The sequence below is a fragment of the Filicampus tigris genome, chromosome 20 (genome assembly GCF_054856515.1).
Source record: "Filicampus tigris isolate MCC_2025a chromosome 20, RoL_Ftig_1.0, whole genome shotgun sequence".
Classification (NCBI taxonomy): domain Eukaryota; kingdom Metazoa; phylum Chordata; class Actinopteri; order Syngnathiformes; family Syngnathidae; genus Filicampus; species Filicampus tigris.
This window is the reverse complement of record NC_141236.1, coordinates 12136945-12157990: the sequence shown is the minus strand read 5'-3', so window position 1 is coordinate 12157990 and position 21046 is coordinate 12136945. Positions and strand designations below refer to the sequence as shown.

The 21046-nt window shown below is 42.2% G+C and overlaps 1 protein-coding gene across 2 annotated transcripts in view; it reads right to left on the bottom strand.

Moving 5' to 3' along the window:
- The window catches only part of LOC147128397 (tyrosine-protein phosphatase non-receptor type 14-like), a 44804-nt gene that overhangs the window by 17346 nt on the left and 6412 nt on the right, over nt 1-21046 (bottom strand). For both annotated transcript variants that reach the window (XM_086018066.1, XM_086018067.1), the window contains 3 exons: nt 12496-12991; nt 4761-5220; nt 3252-3427 (listed from right to left, as the gene is read on the bottom strand). In XM_086018066.1, the coding sequence (XP_085874192.1) occupies nt 3252-3427; nt 4761-4934 (350 nt within the window). In that variant the 5' untranslated portion in view covers nt 4935-5220; nt 12496-12991. The remainder of the gene's footprint in view (nt 1-3251; nt 3428-4760; nt 5221-12495; nt 12992-21046) is intronic.

Below are 21046 nucleotides of genomic sequence, written 5' to 3'. Positions count from 1 at the left end.
TTCTCTCTGTGTTGTACATGCACTCACTGCCAACAATGAGGCGCTCTAAAGTGGCAACACCAGCAGACTTTGTGAAGGGAAGATGCATTTTCAGGGTGTAGGCATAGGCAGTTATCTAACGATAACTTCTGATGCAAAAGAAGGCACTTCAAATAGTGGGGGAGGGGCAACTCCGGTGATTTGGTCGCAGTTTTAGCCACAAACATCAATCTGAAAACCTGAAATGGTGAAAAACAGTTACGTTATACATAAGTGAGTACTACAGAGTTCTGTGTCCTTGCACATGTTTTTAGAAACAAATCTCGGAGTTCACATTACAGGGCCTGTAACGGTTTGTTGTTGTTACGGTCCCTAACTTAATTGAATTATTGCTCTCCCTCCCTAAAAATGGGATTATCCGGAGTGCTTATTGTGGCGACGGCAAAAAGACACACTCGGAGGTTTTCACAGCTGCACACAGGAGAAGGAGACACAGATGAATGAACGGGCGGATGCTGGGAAGAGAGGCAAGAACGGGCGTCGGGTTACACATCAGTCTGAGCCTCGGCTTCAAAGTGGTGATTCAACACGGATCGCTTTCACGCTTCAATCTCCCTCGCGGCACCGTCTCGCACTCCCGGCCAGGTTCGCCGCATCCTCACGGGACAAGGCGGAGCGGCCACATGGCGCGAGATCATCTTGAGCACTACACAAGGAAGTCGTTGACAACCCGCGGTCCAAGTCTCAACATGCTTTGGTAGGGGCTGCTGTTTTGCTTTGCAAGCCATTTCAAACGGGCTTCAAATGAACATCCAACAACTGAGCTCATTACAGTTACGGGGCATTTTCTGATGGGAAAAGGGCGGCGTTTATTTGAAGGAATAGGCGGCAGAAATAATTATAGTTCACAGCTGTAGGGGGAGCCACAGAGCAAAAACAATAACAACAGTTGACTACTGCTGTTTGGAGAAGCACTTTTGACACTCAGGGCTTTTGCCAGCGGCGAATCAAGAAAACAATATAGCCAAAAGCCGAGTTACTCACTCTGTATTGCCAATAAAAAAAAGCATAAACATAGTTCTCTATGTGGTGAGCCGAGACATAATTATACTTAGGTTTGAGCCAAAAAAACAAAAAACAAAACCCGGGAAGGCGGCGAGCTATAACCACATAAATAATGCGGTATACACCAAAAGACAAGTCTGACTGCAAAACATTTACATTCTCCGTCCCCCGCTCGTCTTGTGCTCTTCCTCTGATTGGCTACGCTACAAATTCACCCCTGTGTGACCCCCCCATTCCAATTTGAGCCGCATTCAGACACAAGTCTTCGCTCCCACAATTACTTCAGATAAATTCGACAAGATGGAAATATTCGGGAATGTGTTTTTCTTTCCAAAAGGAACATCGCCAACTAGTGGCCCGGCATGCACATTACAAGGTTGTTTTGGCAGCTCTGTCGGCTAGTTCTCCCATTTTTGCGAGCTGGCTAGCACATAAACGTACACGTCATGCCGTGGCCCAAGTGTGGCGCGCAAACATTTGGGCTGTGAGGATTGTTTACAAGATTGAAGTGAGCGGGGAGGGGCGCCACTTTTCCCAAAGCCTCGGGCGGCGCGTCGGGGCCCACAATGCGGCGCTTTGTGACTAATAAGTCCTCTGACAGCGCCACCGCAGCTGGCTTCTCGGAGGATCCTTGTGAGAAGTGTGCGCATGTGTCCGTTGAGTAAACCAGACATCGGCCCCCTTCTCCTAAATCCCCCCACCCCCCAGCCCCCACCCCCTTGCACTTCTGCTTGGAGGAATGTGTGGTCCGCCTCCTACGCTGGACGGCTGTGCCAACATTCCTGACTCACACAAGAAGGAGAAAAAGGAGTGAAAGAGAACTAAATACGGGACTCGAATGAAAATGTGCTCGCGACACGATGTGCAGTACAGGCATGCTAATAGTAAGAGAAATGGGGGGGGGGGGGAGAGGAGACCATTGTTGTCTAAATTTCCCTTCAATGCCCTTCATAACCCCCCCCCCCCCAACCGCCATAGACACACAGACACATACACACACACACCATAAAAGCCCGCAGGGGATTCCTGGAATACCATCCCTTTAGCGGAGCAGATCCTGGCCTCTGCAGAAAAAAAAAAAAAATCCTGCACTCTCCAACAAAGTAAGGCTGCTCAGTCTCATGACCAAACGGCTCAATTGATGCTCACAGAACATATGGACAAAAAGAGCCTTTTCAAAAGCGTCAGCGTCATTCCTTTTATATTCCCATGTGTCTATTGGGTGACTAAACTAAAAAGTTCATTGCGCACCAGGGAACGCATGCGATGTGCTATCATGTAATTAATGCTTGAAATGTCCCCACACGCACACCACAGGCGCTGCCGCATCTTCAATCCGAGTGCGACGTCAAAAGCCCTGACCCGCCGTCGACCCTTTTTTTTTTTTGCACATGCAGCCGGACAGAAGCCACAAATTCAGCAGCTGGGTGTTAGTGCTGCGTGCGCGGGTACGAGCCAGCCGCGCTGCGCGGCGCTGACCCCCGGACGGCCCCTCGCATCTTCTCGACGCGCAAACCAGACGTTTGCGCCCAAGCGAGCTGCGCGGGAATCAGGCCGTCGCTGACGTGAATCAAGCGTCGTTATGGCATGTAAGGGCGGATTCAACGCGCGGGTGTCATATTCTTGGATGAGCGGCAAGACAACAGTGTTTTTCTGACACTTGGGGGAAGCAGAATGCTGTGTAGACTGTGTAGGATAGAAATTTACCCCCCCCCCCAAAAAAAAAATTATTTTCAACTCAGTTAATTTCTGTGTGTCTGGTCATTCTGCTCCACGGCAGTTTTTCAGGCACACTGTCCGAAGCTTTAAACTAGGATCCAGAAAAAAAAGAAGCTATTTTATTCATTAGATATTTTCTTTTAAATAATTGGCCCGATGAACCGGTTATCGGATTGTTTTTTGTATGAAATATTGGAAGTGGTTCCAGCCTAAAAAAAAAAACGTAAACACCTGTACATCCAACGGTCACGCACTTGGGGGGAGTTACGAATGTCAATGTTTGTTGCACGCGCATCAATTCCATCTGCTCAAACTTCATCTTGCACTCTGATGCCGTCCCAAATGTTCCATAATGACCAAAACCCTCTTAAAATCGTTTCATTCCTTAGCTACAATTCCCGTAAAAAGTGGCCTTATAACGCAAAGCAGCACTATGGCCAATAGAAACAAACACGACGACTCGGAATAATGCAGAGGCGGTGTTTTACCTGGTGGCTTCCTGCTCCAAGCGGGACACGCTCGGCACGTAGAACATGACCCCAAAGAAGAGCAGCGGCTCATTGCCAAACTTGTCTAGTTGCTTCTTGAGAGGCTTCTCCAACTCCACCCAACGCTGCGCCGGAGCCTGAGTCTTCCCTTGGAACCACAGGCCGAAGTAGGGAGTCTAAAGGCCGGGCGGCAGGGAAAGGACAAGACACACGTCAGAAGGAATATTTCACATCTTGGTAAACATTGGCTTCATGTAGGGAAGTGGATTCAAGTTGGGAAATTTTTTTTAAATGACCTCACCGTATTTTGCATTGAAAAAAACAAATGTGATACCTCCAAAAATAAAGATTTTAACATTACAAAACGATTTTTTTCTTAACTGTACGTAAACAACTTATTCCCGTATACACTAAATTGAAATGTACTGTTTTAAGTTTTGAAGTATATTCTAATATATATCCAGAATTAAATGAATAGTCGTGCCGCATATCTTAACCTACACTACATTGGATTGGTTTGAGCAAGTTTTTATGAACACAAGGTAAACTGGGCCCACTCTTAATTCCATTTTTTTTTTTTTTTTTTTTTTGCATGAGGCCCTCAGTGTAAGTTTTGGACATCTCTGACATAAGCAAACAACCAAACGTTTTTCATCCAGTCCCAAATTGCCTCAAGGCAAGCTGAGCGTTGCGCGAGATCGTAAAACCCCGCAGCGTGACTTCACCGTCCTTTTGACGTGAATAAGCATGCAAGAGCAACATTTATTTGGTGGGTGTGTGTGTGAGTGTGTGACCACTTCAGAAAGGCGGTTCCGCACACCTGCTTTGTGCTTGCGCTGCAGTGTGCCCTACACTCGTAAAGTACAACCAAAAAGCTGACAAAATAAAATAAAATAAAACTCCTTCACACGCAAGCGTGCCAGAACCTGGCATAAACAAACGTAAAGATCAACAGGACAAGGCCGCGGAATCAAGACTTATATGGTGGTGGACACCTGGCGAATACCACAACACTGTGCGAGTCGTCGGGGCTTTTCTGTCAGCGGAGCCTGCCGGCGTAGAGGCGACAACACTTTGAGTCCATGTATACAAAAATAATAAAAGAGAATGTATACAATTTTTTTTTTTTTTAATTACTGTACCTATTGTAGTATTCCTGTGTTGGAGGTGTGCCTTTTAGGGGTGTGACATCACAAGCTGGAGTCGGGTTGCCATTTAAGTGTCTGTTGTGGCAGATAGCCTGCGAGTGTCCTCATTTTGTATTTTGTGTGTTTGACTGTTGTTGTGGAGCCAAAATAAATTAGAAAAGAAAAACATTTCTAAGAAATTTCTAATTTCATTTTTTCTACTTATTGCCTGCGAGGAAAGCACACAATTCTCCTGCCTTATCATGAGCCGTGCAGAATCAATTTTGGCTAACGTTACCAAAAATGGTTCCTTGCCCTAACTCCGGACAAATGAGATTGCCGCTAGTGATACGGGATTTTTTTTTTTTTTTTAATTCCTCACCTCACGTAGCTCCAGCCGCTGCGCCACGGCTTCCAGGCATTCCTGCCCCGTGCTCTCCACTGACAGAGTACATTCGATCACGTTGTTATCCAGCAGCCGAATGCGCGTCACAAAGTAGTTCTTGCTCAGGACGTTGTAGCGCCGCGTGCGCCGCAGCTTCAGCCGGAAGGGCATGGCAAGTTCAAAAGTCACCGTGAGGATGGAGGGAGAGGGAGAGAGAGAAGGAGGGAGAGGGAGAGAGAGAGAAGGAAGGAAGAGAGAGAGAGGGAGAGAGAGAGAGAGAGAGAGAGAGAGAGAGAGAGAGAGAGAGAGAGGAAGAGGGGGCAGGGTCAGGCCGCCTTTAGGAGCTGGCCGTGGCCCCCCTCACTCTCGGGCGACGCCAGCCGCACCACCGCGTGGAGAGATGCTCCCTGGCCAGATGCTGGCCCATTCCCAACGGATGACAATCGGTGGACAGGTGCTGGAGGCGGGAAAAAAAGAAGCAAATGTCAGCAAATACTGAATTGAAAAAAATATGAACAGCAGCAGGAGATTCTTTGAATTTTGGAGTATCGGTGGATCCAGTGAGTAGTGTCGAATACATTGTACTTTTTGTGCTGGCAAATTTTGCCAGTTGTAGACCATCAAGACGTAAGAGCCATGAACAGCGGTTCCCTCAGTGGCCCAGTTTGATGCGACACTCGAGGCCCGGTGTGGGGCAACATTTGGGGCGAGATCAAACGGCCGAGCGCAGGCATCCATCTGAAGGCGGCAGCTGAGCTTGGAGGAGCTAATGGAGCTTCTTAAGTCTCCTGTCTCCCTGTGTGGGAGGCCTTTCCTCCTACCCCCATCCCCCCCCAGCCCCCCCTTCCACCCTTCCTCGTCGTTTTCTGGCCAACAAACACACAGCACCAGACATTGTAGTGTACGGTGTAGTCGTGCGGAACGGCGCACAGATGCGGCGCTCCCACTGATACACACACTCAACTATAACCACAAGAGAAGATGTCTGAGTATGTCAACAACTGTTCGCGACATAATATAACACGCACACACACATACACACACAAAAGTGCAGTGGTTTTGAGGTTTATATGTCTTTGCAGAACACTTTGAATGCATCTCTGGGTGGTAAAGTACAACTGCGTGCTCTTTGTACCATTTTGAGCAACAGAAATTCTATTGAGAAGACATTTTTGTTAGGACGAAAGGAACTACAAGAAGAAATGGAAGAAGTAGTCGTTCTGGCAACTACCGTGTGACATAAATTAGTTGCCGCTACTAGCATGCAGCCACGATAAGGATTTACTGTTTACAGCAGTCAAAGGCGCAATAACGGAGCAGGATTCTACCTTTGGCCACAATGTGATGTGGGATTCTACTTAAGGTAAGCCATTTGAAACTACAAAGAATGACTTTTCCACAGTTACAAGTGGAGGTTTCAAACACAACCAGAACTCGTTGACCGCCGTCAACACGAAGGCGCGTTCGGAAATTCACTCTGACGGTACTTGTGTTCGGAAAATTTGATTCCAAACAAAACCTATGTTATAAAGCAATCGGCAGCTTTCGCAGTGTGCGCTCGGAGCGCGTTTACGAACTCTAGCATGATTTGGGGACGGCGATTCTGAGGGCGAGTCCAAGCTATACTGTTTTTGGTCTCCTTTTTAAAAAAAATACATACATTTCCCCAGCAAAATTCAACTTATATACGTTTTTTTTCTTCTTCATGATGCATTTTTTGACTGGTGCGACTTATACCCCGGAGGGATTTATAGTCCAAAAAAATACGGTAAATGGATCGTAAATTTGTTTCACTCATATTTTTAATTTGACAATAAATCAATAAACAATCGAATAAGATACATACATAAAAAATAAATAATAATAAACAGATACATTCTAATGAGCCAATTTCAGTCTAAAAATGGCTATATGGCTGGAACAAACATTCCAGGACTTGATGACGTTTGTGGTCAACCAGATTAAAGGCCAGACGATTTGTCCACCCCTGGACTAACATCTCTAAAAAATGGTACATCTTACGCTTAAAGGAGGGAAATGAATGGCGGAAAGTGGAAGAACGAGCGTAATAAGAATGCGCCAGTGATCAGAGAGGAGCCGGAGAACAAATGGAGTGGATGTGTTGCTTCTTGTCCCGGGATCTGGCAATGTACTGATGAGAGTCAGCTTGGACGCCGGCCCAGATTCCTCTCTCCTCCGACTCGGAAAACACAGCACACCTGACCCAAGTGTGAAGCCCACGCAAGGAGAAGGACCGCGAACAAGACGCTCTGAATAACAATATTTGGTGATCGTAAAAATAAAATAAAAAAATGTGGATTCTGGTAAAAGCCTTCCCGCATGGCAACATATTCCTTAGTCGTGAATCAGTCGGAGTACCATAAAGCCGCTACAGAATTTATTGTTTTTTTTTGTTGGCATACCTACAAAATCCAAAGAAGGTGTGAATAACAAGGACCTGTTTATTAGCCTTGAAGAACAGAGGCCCCTCTGACCTAGAAGGACTCGAACAAAGCGTGGCGACGCCAGCAAAAGCATCGCATACTTTAACCGTGTAGCAAACAAACACGGACATGCACTAACAAGGGCACACCGCAAAAACACACACACGGGATCAACAACACTCCCGGCGCGAGGTTAGCCAAGGGACCAGACGGCAGTTTAGCGCAGCCCCAAAGCTAGTAATCAGTGTCACGCCGCGGAGAATGCGGCTGAGTCAAGCCAGACAGTCAGAAAGACAGAAAGACAATAGGTTAGCAAGCATTTTTTAACGTCCCGGTCCGGTGTTTATTTAAAGGCATGTACGTTGAAGAATTTGCACGCTGTAATTTTGTGGCGCGAAAAGGACTTGTTTTGCTTTTCCGCCGCAGAAAGTTTTGGCTAAATTTACTAGGGAAACATTCCTTTCTTGTTGTGTTGTTGTTGCAGTTTTTATGTGACTGATGTAGCTAGAACGTTTTTGTCCATCTTTCTGCGACTGACATTTGAATAAATGAAATCAACATATCCTTCAATTCTATGAATGTTGATTAGCTTACATATTGAAATGATTTGAATCCTCAAACTTTTGACACGGTCCTAAACGGCCTGTTCTTTGGACCATTTGGGGAAAAATGATGAGGATGTAGCTTGTCAGGAAAACGTAACGCCATCTTGCTAGCTAAACAGATAGCTTGGGGTTATGTAACTTGACTTGCAGTCACTTGGGTACTCATTTGGACTACAGAAAGGGTTAAAGGGTTTTCTTTTTCCAAAGAGCACTTAAGCAAAGTAGTTAACGAGAAAATCGAACTAGGTAATTAACTCGTGACTTGTGTAATGCCATCATGGAAAAAAAAAAGGAAAGCTTCTCAGGAAAAAGTAAGGCTATCTTTCTAGGTAGCTAGCTTGATACTTAACTTGACCCTCAGCCACTTGTGAGCTAATTTGGACGAAAAACAGCAACTAGAACGCTTTTTTAACGGAATTTTCAACCAAAAAGAGCTCGCACTAACTCACGAAACGCTGAAGTTAAATAAATGCCATTACGAAAGGAGGCTTTTAGCAACCTGTGTATAAAATGAAGCGGGAGCAGCAGAATTGATGCCCGCACTACGTTAACTGGGTGTTTGACAGGCATGTTATGTGAAAACAGCTGCCAAAAGGTTGAAAACAATGTTTACACGGGTTTCGCCAGCCGCCTTTTACAGTATGTGCTGCGATGTTTGGCTCACGGTCAAGAATGAACTAGACCAAAATGTTACATCGCACAAGCAAAATACGGCTTTGGTTGGTCAACGATGGTAATGATGACAAACAGTATGCATCCATGGACGTGTCTGCACTTGAGACACAGTTCAGAGTCACGTTAGGCTAATTCATTTCCACACAAAAGGCGGGAACAACAACAAAAGAGCACTTTGTTGCCCACTGCTGAGACGCTAGTTGAGGACACAAGTGTAGCATGTGTAACTCAATCAATGTGATCTGTATGACTCGTCTGGGGCTCAAATACCAACGACGACCGCCCTCCCTCCCGCGTGTCACACATGAGCGCTGTAGCACAACAAATGGGTTAAGTGCTTTGCCGCCTGACTCCTCTCCCGCATACCCGCTGGCTTCTTACAAGTCTCCGCCAGTCCTGATATTTCGATCCGGAATATCATTAAAACAATTTAGCCTCTTGCCCAAGGTTAGCTGGCATAGGCCCAAGCACACGCGCGACCCTAATGAGGATGCTTTGTCACAGCTGTAGCTGTTGTGAAATGCGCTATACAAATAAAATTGATTTCTATTTCATCTAATGTTTCCCAAACATTTGTGTGTTTGTTGTCTACTATTTTTGCCCTAATTAGCTTTTTTTTTTTTGTTTTGTGTGTCGTCAAATACGTTTCTATTTTTTGTCACATTTTAAGCAGACTTTGCCTCGGCTCTCGTTCGAACGTGCAAGTGTACCTAAGGTTTCGGGAAACCCCTGTCACATTTCATACAATATCCATAACCGTGATCATTTAGTTCACTATAATTGTGAAATTAACATATTCGTTCAGTCTCAGTCCTTCATTCCCAAGATGTTGATCACAAAAAATTCACAACGAGTCACTCCACATCTGGATTAGCAAATGGATTAACAGACAGCCAACTACACACTCTCAGTCGCTGACGCCCACGTCACTCACCGGGCCAGGCCCGCCTTTTAAAATCATACAAACTCAAAATGACATCTTATACAGTAGTGGGTGAGGATGATGATCCCAAGTGGACAAAAATAATACATGCTCATCATACGCTTGAATAATCAACGGGAGAGTTGATAGAATACTCCATTCTGGAAATATTAACGGGGAGAATACGCAAATTCCAACTCGGGCTATACTGAAATAACACAGGCCAGTACACCGAGATGAGGTGAGTGGCCAGAGCCAAGCATTTGCTGGGAAACGGAGGAGGTGCGACATCTCTTATCATGTTGTTCCAGTCTTTCCGAAGAAGAACGGAAAGGAGGGAAAAGTCAACAGCGAGGAACACGGGACACCATCACGGCACCACGTCTCGTCGTCACGCCAAACCGCGGCGCTGTTCACTTTTTCCATGACATTCCCACCAAACCTAAACCGTCCCCCCACCCCGCCCCACTCCTCCGCCCGGCAACCACATCACACTCACCAGCAAAGTAGGACCTTACAACACAGGCGCCTGGTTTGCATTAACACATCGTTTCTGTTTGCATCCACTGATGCTTGTTTGGTACCTAAAACTTGATTTTGAGTGGCTTGTACCATTAAAAGCGCTGTTCTAACCAAGTGCAGCTGGGTGCCTGCATACCAAATTTTTGCACCCTTCCATACCCTTTTGTGTCAAAAGAGAGTCACAAAAATAAAAATTCATTTTGTGTGTACTAGACAGCAATACCAGTGCAAAATATGCATGTGAGGTGTACGTCCACTTGGGGTCACCGTCCTTAGGTTTTAAACTGTAGAACCTGTGACTTTGAATGTGTGTGGCTTTAAAAGGCGGGGCCTGGCCTGGCGGGTGACGTGGGAGTCAGCGAATGAGAGTGTATAATCGGCTGTTGTGAGCTCAAGTGTATCCAGTTTTTGCAACGTGTTTGCTTGGCGATGAGCAGGTGGGCTAGCATCAAGGGAGGCGGGGCCTGCAGTGATTGACATGCTACCCCTTCACACCTGCAAAGTAGCATACAGAAGAATGGGACAGGTCTGAACACGCCATTGTATTGTCGCCTTTCGGGCTGCCACAACACAACCAGCCTAAGTTGAAGGGTTTAAAAAAATAAAAAATAAAAAAATAAAAAAAATTCCCCAACTTAACCAAAAACATGCAGACCACCAATGCATCAGCCCCGCCCCCACCCCGTCACCTTGTCTCTGCGCTAAATTGGCGCTGGCAAGATGTGGAATTTTTCAGAGCTTTAAAATTCTCCGGCAAACTGCTGCATATTCCCCAAAAACCACTATCCCTGGTACCATGTAATTTACACAGCGTGCTTTTGGACATAATGCGCAGTCAGATGTCTATGTGTGTGTGTGTGTAGGGGGGGGGGGGTGTCTCGTGTGTGCGTGTGTGTAGAGGGCCCACGCCTCCTGCAGCTATATTTGCCTTTAGATATTTGTGTGTGTGTGTGCATGCGTGCGTGTTTTTTACAGGTTATTGGTGCATGTCCAAACAAATCTTTCACATGCATACTCATATAAACATGTTATGCAACACACACGCACAAATAAATAAGCATCATGAGTTAAATAGCAGTGTGTATAAGATACACTTTGGGCTAATAATGGACTCCACGGGTGATTGTTAAAAATTGCAAAACAAAAACCAGAAAGTAATTTTGCTACAAATTAAATCTTTTCGACTGAAGTGAGTGTGAAGCCCGAGGTGATAGACTGCTTCCTTCAACTATAATTTCTGACTGCCATCGTCATGAAGCACCAGGCGATAGACTGCTTCCTTGGCTGTGTCATTTTTGACCCATTTAGCCACGAAGCTCCAGGTAATATGCTGCTCCTTTGGCTGTGTCATTTCTGACTGCATTCGCTGTGAAACTCCAGTTGATAGGCCGCTGTCACTTTTGACTCATTTGAGATTCCAGGTGATATAGACTGCTCTCCTGATACTGTAATTTTTTAACAGATTTTTCACTATCAATTTAGACCAATTTAACCATGAAGCTCCAAGCAATAATCTGCTCAATTGGCTTTGTCATTAAATTATTTCACCGTGAAGCTCCAGGTGCTAGGCTACAACCTGACTGTGGCATTTTTTACAGTAAATGATTTTTGGCCGTTTTTTTAAACTGAGTTCAACCATGATGCTCAAGGTGATTAACTGCTCCCATGTCTGTCGTTTTTGACTGACTTATGCATTAAGATCCAGGTGATACACTTCGCCCTTGGTTGTATCTTCTTTGACTGGTTATCGGCTGTGCAATTACTGAGCCACCATTGAAGCTACAGGTGATAGACTTCACCGGCCTATTGTTTTTAGAACTCATTTTAGACTGATTTAACAATGGAACTGGCGACTGTTCCATTGACTGTTTATGATGAAGTTACAAGTTGTAGCCTAACCAAAACAGTTGACATTCTTTACTGAATTTTGGCTGTCATTTTAGATTGTTTTAACCATGACACTGCAGTGGCTACACCGAATCACTGGCTATTTCATTTTTGATGAATTTAATGGTGAAGCTCCACGTGATAGGCTGCTCCCCTGGCAACGATTATTGACTGACTTTTGTCTGTTATTCAAGACTTATTTAACCATGACACTCCAGGTGGTACACTGCTCCATTGGCTGGTATTTTATTTTTTAACTGATTTCACAGTGAAGTTCCATGTGATCGGCTGCTCCACTGCCTGTGTAAATTTTACTGATTTAACCCTGAAGCTTCAGGTGATAGACTACTCCCTTAAGTGTCGTTTTAGATGAATTATTTAACCATGTTGATCATGATGACGGATTGCGTCCTTGCCTCCAGACTTTTCCTGACTATCCGAAGCCCCCACAGCCATGTAAATTGCGTTAAAATGTTCATTTTTGTCACTTAAGAGTACTTGAATGTAACGTGTTTTCGAAAGGGGGTGGGAAGCAAGGCGTGACACTGTTTGGGATGCCCCGTCTCGCTTCCTTACGTGGCCCAGCCATTTGGCCTATGTTTTGGGGTGGGAGACCTCCCACCCCAAAAGTCATCAAAAAGTAGCGCAAACAAACACGTTGAGGCAGTCAAACTCACCCCGCTACATGCCGATGTGGGCCAGGGAGACTTCCCTCCGTCTCGTTCTTTCCTTCACAACAAAAACATAATCCCCATCCAATTCGGAATAGGTTTCCACGTGAAACGCAGGATTTTGCGACGGACTCTCGTAGGAGGGTAAATCTCAACTCGACTCGGATGTTCCAGGGAAAAAAAGAACTCAAAAAAGTTTTCAGCGCGCCCAGTTCGGAGTTGAATGGCACCGAAAAGGATGAAAAGCGGTCCCACGAGTGGGCTAACTTGACCGTGGCGGACAGTGGAGCAGCAACGTGGTGTTCTGGTGTCGCTGGAACGGGTTTGCTAGGCTATGCGGGCCAGCCACGGAGACCCTGCTAGCCCCACGGGGGCGTTCTGGACACGAGCGGGCGGGGGGGCGAGACGGTGGCGAGGTGCGTTCAAAAACGCCACATAATGTCGGAATCCAGGCAATTGGTCCAAAGTGTCCACTTCGCATTGGGCATACACAACATTTTTTCTGAGAAACACAAGCACAAACATACAGTTTATGTTAAGATAACAAAACAAATGATCAGAAATAACTATCTTTTTTCATCGAATCGACACATTTCCCCCCTATAAAACACGATTTTTTTTCGAAATCCCCCCCAAAAAACTCTTGAAGGAAATACACATTTTCCCAAATGTATTTTTTGTACAATAAAACATTCATAAAATAAACGTTTTTTCCTAAATAATCCCCTTAAAATCAGAATAATACTCCATCTATTTTTAATCGTAGTTAAGAAAAACAAGTGTGCACTTTTTTTTCACAAATACACACGTCATTATTTTCTCCCGAAACATTTTTTCCAAAGGAAAAGAAAAGAATATGAAAGAAACATGGACAATTTCACACCATATTTTACATAAACATTCAATTATTTTCTAAACACATTTTCTTTTCTCAAATGTACCCGTACACACATTTTTTTACCAGAAAGAAATGATTTTTTTCCCTCAATAAAAAAAGGTAAAATATATATATATTAAAAAATAATAATAATTCTCCGAAAAATACATTCATTCTGTGAAAAACATACATCTAATTTGGGTAAGTTAAAAAATATGGCCAAAAAATATATATAAAAATATATATACATAAAATTATGTAAAACACATGTATGGTCATTTGGTTATTAAAAAAAAGGGAAAAGAAGAGGGACTCAAACAAAATTTCATTTTTGGCGCGGCATATCTTACACGCAAAGTTGATTTTTTTTTCTGAGAGCAATAAAAATGAAATGTTGCAAAAAGTGTCTTAAACATGCAAAAAGGTTAAGTCCAAGTAGGTGCGTTGTGAAAATCCCCAGCTTTGGTAAGTACCACGAAGGCAGCAGGCTGTGACATCACAAGGCGGGAATGTGAGGAATGCGGGGCTCCTGATCCAAGACCTCCTGCTTTCAGGCTTTTCCAGGGGCCACAGAAGTGCAACAAAGCATCTCACTTATTTATATCCTCCCTCATTTTTTGCTCTTCTTTATGAGTTAGAACTTTATTTGAAAAACCGACATGTTTGCACACATATTTAGACTATGTGCAAGCATTTTTTTAATCCTTCATAGTAACAGTTATGTAATATGAACTTTTCATTTACCTGAGGAAATGTTTCTTATTTGTTTTATTTTTATGAACTCAAAACAGCCGCTACCTTCGCAGTTCTTGACAAAACTGAAAAAAAAATTCTATTAGCTTTCAATTTACTTGTTATTCTTGTTGTTAACTTTCCATTTAAGAAAACTGTAAAAAAAAATCATTGCAATTTTTTTAAAGGAAAAAAGACAACTTTTTCTAGACACACAAACGCTCTCTTAATTCTTTGTGACTAAATTGTGACATCTTGTGGCTAGTAGTGGAACTGCGGCGTCAGTGAAACGAGAAATACATGCCCTCGATGTAAAAAAAAAATGTAACGACATGGACAAGCCCCAACAACGACCTGGTGGGATATATTCCAGGAACCTGAGGCTTTAAGCGCATTTATTTTCACGGTTTTCAACATTCAGGCATAAGATGCGAAACTAAGTAGCATCTATTTTCCCGGTAATAAAAGTTGCATTTGATTGACAGTTGAGCGGCGCGTGGTTCAGCGCATGCAGCAGACACGCCCCAAGTGTCTGAGAGCAGAGCGAACAGCTGATCTGTCTTGTTTTTGAAGTTTCATTTCATGCTTTTAAATATTTGTAGTTGTTCCAATTTTGCAGGGTTGTTTACAACACTCTTCTCTGTGGTGTGTCAAATTCAAATTTGCAGACTTTAAATTTATACGAGTGGTCACAGATGAGAAGATGACTCCTCTGTAATCTTATTGTCGTCAAATAGTTCTATTGTTTTCGGGTTTGTGTTTATTCTTTTTATCAATTTTATCCTGTTCTGTTTGCCTGTTCCCTCATAAACTTGATTCAGTTCAGCAACAATTCCAATAAAAAGCACAACAAAAATAACCACAGAGCGAATATTTCAAACTCGTCTGTTGCAGTTAAAAATTTAGTCATTCCAGTTTCATGAACATCATGTTTTGAACCACATTTTCAGCTTCCACATTTCTTCTGCTATCTTATCCATTAAGGTTGAGCAGAAAAAGCTGGTGAAGTTGGCAAAAATCACCAACTTCAAAGTGTTATCCGTGAACAATACGGACAATTATATGAATGGTTCCAGTATTGGACCCTGTGGGACGCCACACTTTATCAATGAACACCCCAACATATTGCTAATTCTGTTCGTAAGTTCTTACATATGTCCTATAATAGCCATTGAAGTTGAGCTTGATTTTATTGCCTATTCTTTACGTGCATCGCAAGGCCATCTAAAAGTGGGCTTTGATCCCTTTGTCCGATTCAACTTTTACGGGAAACAATTATGGTGTTTTCATGCTACATTAATGCAAACGAAAAACATGTGAGGTCTGTGCTTGCGGGCTTTTTTTTTTTTTAAAGTGAGTTAAAAAACAAACAACCAAGGCATCATATCTACATATAAAAAGTAAACACATAAAAATGTGCATTTAGGTTGATCCCTTTACCACTATTTGGAAGTTGAAATATTTTTCTCATGGATAAAACATTCAAGCGACAATATATCAATAGCAAGAGCAATGATATCATGAAATAGTTCGATTTTTTTTAACTGAATAAGTTCAATGGGAAAAAAAATTATTAAGAACTACGGACAGAAAAAAAACAAGAAATATAACAATATAGTATTAGAATAAAAATACAGTAAAAATGTAAAAAAAGTAAAATAAATTAAAAAGAAAGCAAATACATTTGATCAATCAAAATAAAATAAACAAGAACATCAAATTAAAAAAAATACAACAGCGTTAAATAAAAACTCGAGTAAATGAGATTATCAAAGAAATTCAAAATCAACACAAATAAAATAAAACTGTTAACTTCTATCACAACAGTTATTGAGTTTCACCTTTTCACAGGATACTTTGAAGCCTTTTTTGTTGTTGTTGTTTGCCAATGATCATTTACAGGTATTGCAAAATAAATGAATAATTCAAACAGACTCATTCCTAAATTAAGTTCCATTTCGTACTGGATGGTTATGGTCATAATTTTTCTCCTATTATACGACCCCCAGGTGGCCAAGGCGCACAAAACAACAGTTTGATTCTTTACATTGTATTTAATTATTGTATGTATTTTTTTATTGTATTTATATTTTTTGTATGTACAGTATTGTGAAATTTTAATATCAGAGTGCTCTTTTTTTTGTTAAAAAAAAAAAAAAGTTTTTTTTATTAACTGGGGGAGTGCAACAGATTACAACTATCCCCCACTATTGGCAGGGGATAGGAACCATCTGCCAATAAGACGTCCATTCAATTGGATTAAAAAAAAAAAAAAAGTACTTGCCTATTTACTGAAAAACAAACATTGCACAAGAAATAATGCGATGGCGATTGACACCACGATTGCCAGGGTCTTAGTCCCAAATGCATGTGGTCCATTCTCGTAACATTTTGGCACGCCAAGAATCATAGCATGCGCAACTGTTTTTTTAAATCTTACAATTCGTGCAAACATCTGTCTTTGGCTCCCGGGACTCGTAGCACGTGCAGATGGTACACATTTCTTTCAGAAAGATCTAGTAAAAAGTTAATGTGGAAGAAATGTGGAGCAGAGTCAAGGCTTTGACCTGATAGAGATACATTTGGATTTGAGCCGTTAAGCGCTCAAGCGGAACCTCCATTGTTTTGAAGACACTCGCTCGTTGCGGTGAGGTTATGTCAAGTCAGACAAGGAATTTGGATGCTGCCAAAAGCACTTGACTTTTTTTTTTTGCTTCCAAAACCTGTGTGCAATAACGGCATTGTAGCCTCTGTAGCCGTCAACGTCAGCAGGGTCGGACAAAATAGTCATCACGGTGAGAGCACCAAGAACAAACATGGACAGTTTTGAATGAAGGATATTCATTTTAGTCGAGATCTAATCAGGATATACAAGTCAATTCTATTCCTTTTTGTTGGGATCTATTCGTCGCGTTGGAAGTCAATCATAGCAAATAGTGAACACTGCAATGCCATTTCTAAATGATTACTATTGGTTAGCGTTATTTGTATGTCTTCAATAAGCAGTGGTTTCATTCTGTCACATCAAAAGACATGCCCTACATTTTATGAGGGCCACGCAAGTACGGGCCACTTAATGTGACACACGACGAAAATCATGTCCACGAAAATGACGGCTTTTTCTGCGGCGATGATAATGAAAGCGATGGATGCGATCCATCTAGCATCTGGCAGGTCAAGATGATTCATCTGCGCTCATTAAGACGACACATGATAACATATTTTATTCTCCACTAAGTTTATTTAAAAAGGGGTGAGATGAGATAACGCAGTTCTAAAACTATTTGGTACGTTGGAAACAATGGCAGGAGAAATAGTTGGTTGCAAGGTCAAACTGTGGCCATCCTGAAACTTTTATTAACTGCACCGGTAATTAAGTAAGACCAACAACGATCCAAGTTTAAAGACATCGCAAATGTACTTTTAGCTTTTTCTCATAAATATACACCTTTTTCCAAAAGTAATTCTCCCAATAGGAATTTTTCATGAATTTTACAACTTTTTTTTCATGGGAAATATTTTTGAAATTCTCAAATAACAATATAAAAGTTTTTATATATACATATATATATATATATATATATATATATATATATATATATATATATATATATATATATATATATATATATATATATATATATATATATATATATATATATATATATATATAATAAAAGACAGCCATAAATCATACAACCACATGGTCCGAGACGCTCGAACGCATCTCGATTCCGTCGTGAGTTCTTGTTGGAGGCTGCGCATTTTATTATTATCGATTGACTGTTGTTGTTTGGAAGCACACATCTGTTTAATATCACAGATAAAACAATCCCCCCCCCAGAAACCTTCTTGTCACCATACTCAGAGATCTGGTTGCAGAAGAATGTGGAAAAATTAACCCTCTCTTATTATTCTGGCCCCATCAGCAATGTGTGTGAACCATTCTTATTTAGACTAATACAACTTTTTGGAGGTGCTTCAACATGTTGGAAAACTCAGAAATTGATTCAAACTGACGCAGATTTCCACTTCAGAGGTGCCAAACATGACCCGCTTGTTGCTCAGTGGTGATCGTGTAAAAAAAAAAATTAGGCCCCAACATCAGATTCACTGATCAACAAGAAATTGGTCGGACATGTCGCACGGATAAGTCCCAAAGAACAATGCTACAAACTGATCAGGAAAGCAGCAATTTTGGTTGGAAGCTGTCATTTTGTCAGCAAATTCAATGGAAATGCAGCCTTGGAAAGTTAGAAAAAAATTAGCCCGTCAACAGTTTCACCGATTAACAGAAAATTGGACCGACATGTCTATTGTAACAGGAAGCACAAAAAAAGACTCAAGGACCCATGCCCGAAATTGAAAAGGAAGCCAGACATTGTTGTTTGAAGCAGCCTTTTTGAAAGTTAAAGGAAGTAAGGGCCTGGAAAGTTGGAGAGAAAAAAAAACTGACACCAGTTTAAAAAAGAAAAAGAGGCCTTGAAAATGATTTTTAAAATTAGCTTAGTCACACAGATAGACCCAAAATTTGGTGGGGTTGTCCATCACAACAGGACACATGCAAAAGTCTCAAGGGGCCATGTCCAAAATCCAACAAGGGCAGCCATTTTGGTTTGAAGCGACCGTTTTGTCAAACACCTCCTTGGGAATTCCCCAAAATGAGCCCCAATACAACCCCATTTAATTAAAATAATTATTAATAGCAATGTGCATCGATATATTTAAGAATGTCTATAATAAAAAACTGATCTTAAATGCATGTTTTATTGGGGAATGTTGGAGGAAGCCCCGACATGGAAATGAATAAAAAACATGCACTGCAAAAACGCTAATCCAATTAAGATTATTCTCAAATCAAGGCATATTTTGTATTTTGACATTGTGCACCAAGTCATTTCTTCTTTCCAGGAAGTTTCAGGGAAAGAGCATTTCACTTGCTTCTAGCATTTCCCCCGTGTGGTGTTCCCGTCGAGTGAAAATGAATGTCCTGTAAATTTCACCCACCACAGAAAAGAGTGCTGTCAACAACCCTGCCAAGTTTGAATGATTACAAAAACCTCATGAAAAATTACAACTATTTGCTCTGCTTGCGGATGTGTTTTTGAATGCTCTGAAACCACGCCCCCCCCCCCCCTACTCTCCATTGTCAATCAAATAGCTCTGGAAAATGGATGCTACTCCTTCTCGCATCTTTCTGATGCCGGCACAACACATTAAAATATGTTCCGTGGTTGAAATATATCCCATTGGATCACAGTGGGGCTTTCCCACGCTGCAACCACATGGCGCTCAACAGGAGCCACGCCAGCGCAAAGCCCCTGTGGCTGTCATGCGGACTTAAAAAAATAAAAATAAAAATAATACACCTTCCTCATTATTTTCCGGGTGTGACATGCTCACACTAATTGCCAACAACGAGGCGCTCCAAAGCGGCTGCGCCAGCTAACTGCCTGTCCGCAAAGAGGCAGTTTTGGTAGTGGAGACCTAGCTAGCTAGAAATCTTCACATTGCAATTGCAAATTATTTCCGCACTGGAATAAATGGAGATGCCATTTATTTGTTCCAATATCGCCCCCAAAAAAACAACAGAAATGTTTGTAATGTGTGATAGCACTCTATCGTTTACTTTGTAAAAACATGTAGTAATAATAGAACTAAACTGAATGTAAATAATGAATAATAATAATAATTTGTGCATCATGCTTAATTCCTTGTGACTGAGTATGGAGCCTAACAGAGTATTTGTACTTTATACTGTACTGAAAATAAGTGGGCTGAGTACGGAGCCAAGTTTTTGTACTTCCTTACTTCCCACCATTGTCTATCGTAGACCTCCATCCGCAGTGGAGAAAATAACTGCAGTACAAAGTACACTGCCATTGCTTTGATATTCTCTATAGTCGGCCATTTCTTATGATTTAACCTGAGGGGTCAGATCAATAGTGAGGTTTGTGAACAGTATGTTCTCCAGAAGACAATGTTCCACCGCTAATCGGCTTCCTTGATGTCAGAGTGAGAGAAACCTTTTGGCCTTCAAGGCCTAGCAGAGGGTCAAAGGGTGTGATTGCCTCGCCGCGTCTCACAATGACATGTCGTGACTTGGAATGATTCGCCTTCCTGGCGCTTACGCAAAAACACAACTGAAATTGGGTTAGAAATACTGCAGCGATGAATGTAGGGTGTTTTTCTTTTTCCTCCACGGATGAGGTAATATGCATGTAACGTAAATGCGTTTTAAGGTGTAAGGTTCTCATTTACAGCACAGCCTTCGTTTGTTTTACAAAGTAAAAATCCCACATGTAACATATTGGCTTCAAAGCACAGGGGTGAGCAATCCCGATAGAATTGGTATATTAAAAAGAAAAAGATGTACTTAAGACCGGATTTATTGGTCTCCACCACTGGAGCAGAACAAATATATTATTCAGAAGTATTACTTTTCATTGCATGGATTTGCTTCAAAGGAGCTGTCCACATTGCAAAGAAAACAAAAATAATGATGCTATAAAAGTCATCGTTTTGGAAGGGGAAAATGACCAGGATTAAGTCCTAATAGACATCAATTTTCTCAAGCACTTATCTTCACTTGAGTCGCGGGTGAGCTGGAGACGATCCCGGCTGACGGGGTACACCACCGAGCGGTCGCCGGACCAATCGCGGCCGAGTCGTGATATTGGAACAAAAAAAGTTGCGACGTTACGAGCATAAAGGTCAACTAGTAACTATTGTGTCGTTTCCTCACGACATTGCGCAATGCACCGCAATTGATCACCAACTTGCACTAACATAGTGCTGACGTCATTATTAGAGTTTTAAAAAAAAAAGAAAGGAAATTCTAGGCCATAGATACAGGAAGCATGCTTGTTAAATATTTCTTACGTCGTTGCGCAAATTGGTCGACCGTGTGAGGTTTGGAACCTTGAAATGTAGTATGTTGGTACAGTC